Source organism: Sturnira hondurensis, unplaced genomic scaffold (assembly GCF_014824575.4).
Source record: "Sturnira hondurensis isolate 20B ecotype Veracruz unplaced genomic scaffold, ASM1482457v3 Scaffold0013378, whole genome shotgun sequence".
NCBI classification, from domain to species: Eukaryota; Metazoa; Chordata; class Mammalia; order Chiroptera; family Phyllostomidae; genus Sturnira; species Sturnira hondurensis.
Genome location: NW_028086009.1, coordinates 224,349 through 227,278, shown reverse-complemented (window position 1 = coordinate 227,278; position 2,930 = coordinate 224,349). Strand labels below are relative to the sequence as shown.

At 43.7% G+C, this 2,930-nt stretch overlaps 1 protein-coding gene across 1 annotated transcript; it reads right to left on the bottom strand.

Annotated features, from left to right (window-relative positions):
- Nucleotides 1-1,496: 1,496 nt before the first annotated feature.
- Nucleotides 1,497-2,725, bottom strand: DMAC1 (distal membrane arm assembly component 1). Its single transcript, XM_037061393.1, has 2 exons — nucleotides 2,388-2,725; nucleotides 1,497-1,656 (listed from the first exon to the last, which is right to left on the bottom strand). Exons 1-2 carry the CDS (start codon nucleotides 2,659-2,661, stop codon nucleotides 1,592-1,594), a joined length of 339 nt encoding a protein of 112 aa, XP_036917288.1. The 5' UTR covers nucleotides 2,662-2,725; the 3' UTR covers nucleotides 1,497-1,591.
- Between the last annotated feature and the right edge of the window lie 205 nt (nucleotides 2,726-2,930).

Genomic DNA, 2,930 nt, shown 5'->3' with positions numbered 1-2,930 from the left:
AGTAGGCAAGTTTATTGGGAAAAACCTCATTTCCTTGTGGTGCAAATTCTGAGAGGTTAAAATTACAGAGGTGAGCAAAAGTAGGTTTATGGTTACAATACAAATAATAATAAATATGACCAAACTTTGTGTTCCACATACTCACATCTATAAGTCTACTCTTGCCTCACTCTGTATGTAAGTTTGAGTTATTCTATTCATCCAGTAGGTCAAGTAAACAAATTAGAGCCATAGTTTTGGTTTAATCTAAGAAAGTGCCCAGACTGTAGCTGTCCATCAGAACGGCTTGCCTTCTACAGGAGTACCTTATCTTTGCTGGTATTTTAGGGGACAAATGGTCATGGATCATTGGCCCTCAAGGAGGTATCCTGCTTTGGGGCCTCTGCGGTCCCCTCCAATCTAACATTTCTATATTAACAACACACAACTGAACCGTATACTTCACATAAATACCTTGCTGTCTGTGCTGCGTCTTTCTCAGTTCAATAGATAATATATAGCACCACCACACCATGAACTCTGATGCAGACAATGCGAGTCTTCTTGTCATTTGTGAGGGTTAACAGGCGTGGGCACTTCTACATCATGCTAGAAAAAGTAACAGCCCTAAAGGTACCTGCTCTGTGTATTATTCAACACTTACACTGGGCTTGGCAGGTGAATTCAAGAGTAGCTTCTGCTCTGAAATATAGCTACATATAATTTTATAGAGAAGCCATGGTATATCAGAAAGAAAAAAAGTAGTAAGCAGCAGACTTCTCTTAGATGTGAACTGCCTAATTTGAAGTCCTTATCTCACAGACATCTCAATTTTATCTCAGGAATATTTCTAGTGCCTATGGAAGAATATATATACATATATATTTACTTATATAAAATTACAAAAGGCATTGAATTTCTCTCACATATTTTAGCATTTAAATCTATTATTGTGTGTTTATTCTTGATTGGTTCATAAAGGTAATTCTTGCCTCTTTGGAACCATCCTAGTTCTGAAAGCCTAGAACAAAGCCTCTTGTTCTAGGCTTGACAAGAACAAGTCCTAGCTCCATCACTGACTAGCTCATGACCCAATGCAAATCACTAGGATGCTCTTTTTTAAGGTTCACTTACCAAAGAAAAAACTACTTAGAGTAGCTGTGAAACTGTTATAAAGCGATGGATTTGGCCACGCCTTGGGAAGCATTAGCATACACAGATAGTTTTACATATTCTGCATACTGCGTGAGGCCTATCCAGGGTTAGGTTAATAAACAAGTATTGACTTGTAATGGGAGAAGTAAAAAGAACTTTAGTTTATTTTTTCTATTTGGTTTATCTTTTTTTTTTTTTTCCTACTCTCCTTCCTCAGGTAAGACACAGAACCTGTTCTGTTCTTTGAGAAATTTATTGGTCCTTGTGGAGCCTGAGAAGGTGGCCACAGATACTCATGTCCAAAGAATGCCAACCAATGTTTGTCTTTTCAGTCTTGCAGAATCCGTAGAACTGAAGTACGTCAACATCTGTGTGTCCGGAATATCCAAAAGCCCCATGCTTGCTCTGTGTGTCATGGGGGCAGGGACAGAAGAGGACAAATTCACTGGTAGTGTTATCAACCAACGCGGAAGGCCTTTCCTTTTGGGTCTGACAGGATGACCACACCCCAGCAAGCAATGCCTAGTAAAGAAACAACAGTACCTTATGTGTATATCGCATTATAGTTTACCAAGGTGCTTTAAAAAATGAACTTAAGGAAAAAAATCCCATTACTTCCCCAAGCTAGAAAGAAACTTAAATAACTTAATTGATGTGGGCAAACTAATTATAAAGGTAAGATATCTGAAAACCTAAAATTCTATTCACATAATAGAAAACCTAAAAGAATCACTACATTTTACTGAAGACATCTTGACCATCGCTACAGATAAGGACTGCGGGCCACTATGTCCAGTGGCATGCATAGCATGTAGGCTTTGAACCCACCTCTACAATCTGACTTCAAACCTCACGTTCTAAGTTATGCGCCCTTTCTCAGGCTTTCCCTAGCACCTGGAGAAAACATGGGCTTTCATGATGGCCGATAAACCTAGGATGAAAGGCTAGTTGTCTCACATCCTGGGCGTCTGACTTTGAACAGGTAATTTCTTATTTCTCTGTGTCTTAGTTCGTATGGAACCATTCTCTCTTAACAGCAATTGATAGGATTAAAAAGACTGAGGCTAATAAGAATGCTAAAAAAAATACTGGTTTTAAAAAACAGCGTCCCAACCTTTTCTCACCACCCCCGCTTCTGGCTCGGAGAGGCTCCCACCAGGTGACCAGCCCCGGGGAACCAACCCCGCCCACGTGGCTGCGCCCCACTGTGCCCTCCCCCCTCCCTCCCCCAAGGGCCCTGTCCCGACTCTCACTGATGCCGATGACCATCTGCGTAATAGTCCCTGGACTCGGGGGGTATCCCAGCTTCAGGGGCTTCCGTGCCACCCAGTACACATACCCGCCGGCCCCTATCAACCCCGACCCGGAGAGCACGCGACAGCTCCAGCAGTTACTAAATATGGGGGGTTGCTCTGGAGAGGTCTGGGCTCTGGGTTTATCGACGGGTGCAGGGTTGGCGGAAGACGCGGCTTCAGGAGGTACGGCGACCTTGTCTGGCTCAAGAGGCTGCGACTTGAAAGAACCCATATTCAGGAATTCAACCTCAAGGGTAGGAGCCTTGGAATCGAACTGACGTAAAAGATGCTGCCGGAAAGCAAGGCTTTGGTGTGCTGCACAGGAAGCAGCCCGAGGAACTCTGGGAAGTGTAGTTCTGGCTTGCTTCGGTAGGGGACAAGATGGAGGAGGCGGGCAGCGTTGGTGGGGTTATGTGATCGACACCTCAGATGTACTAGCGGCCGTTCCCTTGCCCGCCCCCCACCACCCAAAGTCCTTTGAGAATACGGTTTTGGACAGTT

Excerpts from the sequence above, each read along its gene's own strand:
- DMAC1 (XM_037061393.1), bottom strand. The coding sequence starts at position 2,661 with ATGGGTTCTTTCAAGTCGCAGCCTCTTGAGCCAGACAAGGTCGCCGTA. Across the intron at positions 1,657-2,387 it reads GCAGATGGTCATCGGCATCA|GCATTGCTTGCTGGGGTGTG; the intron begins GTGAGAGTCGGG and ends TTTCTTTACTAG.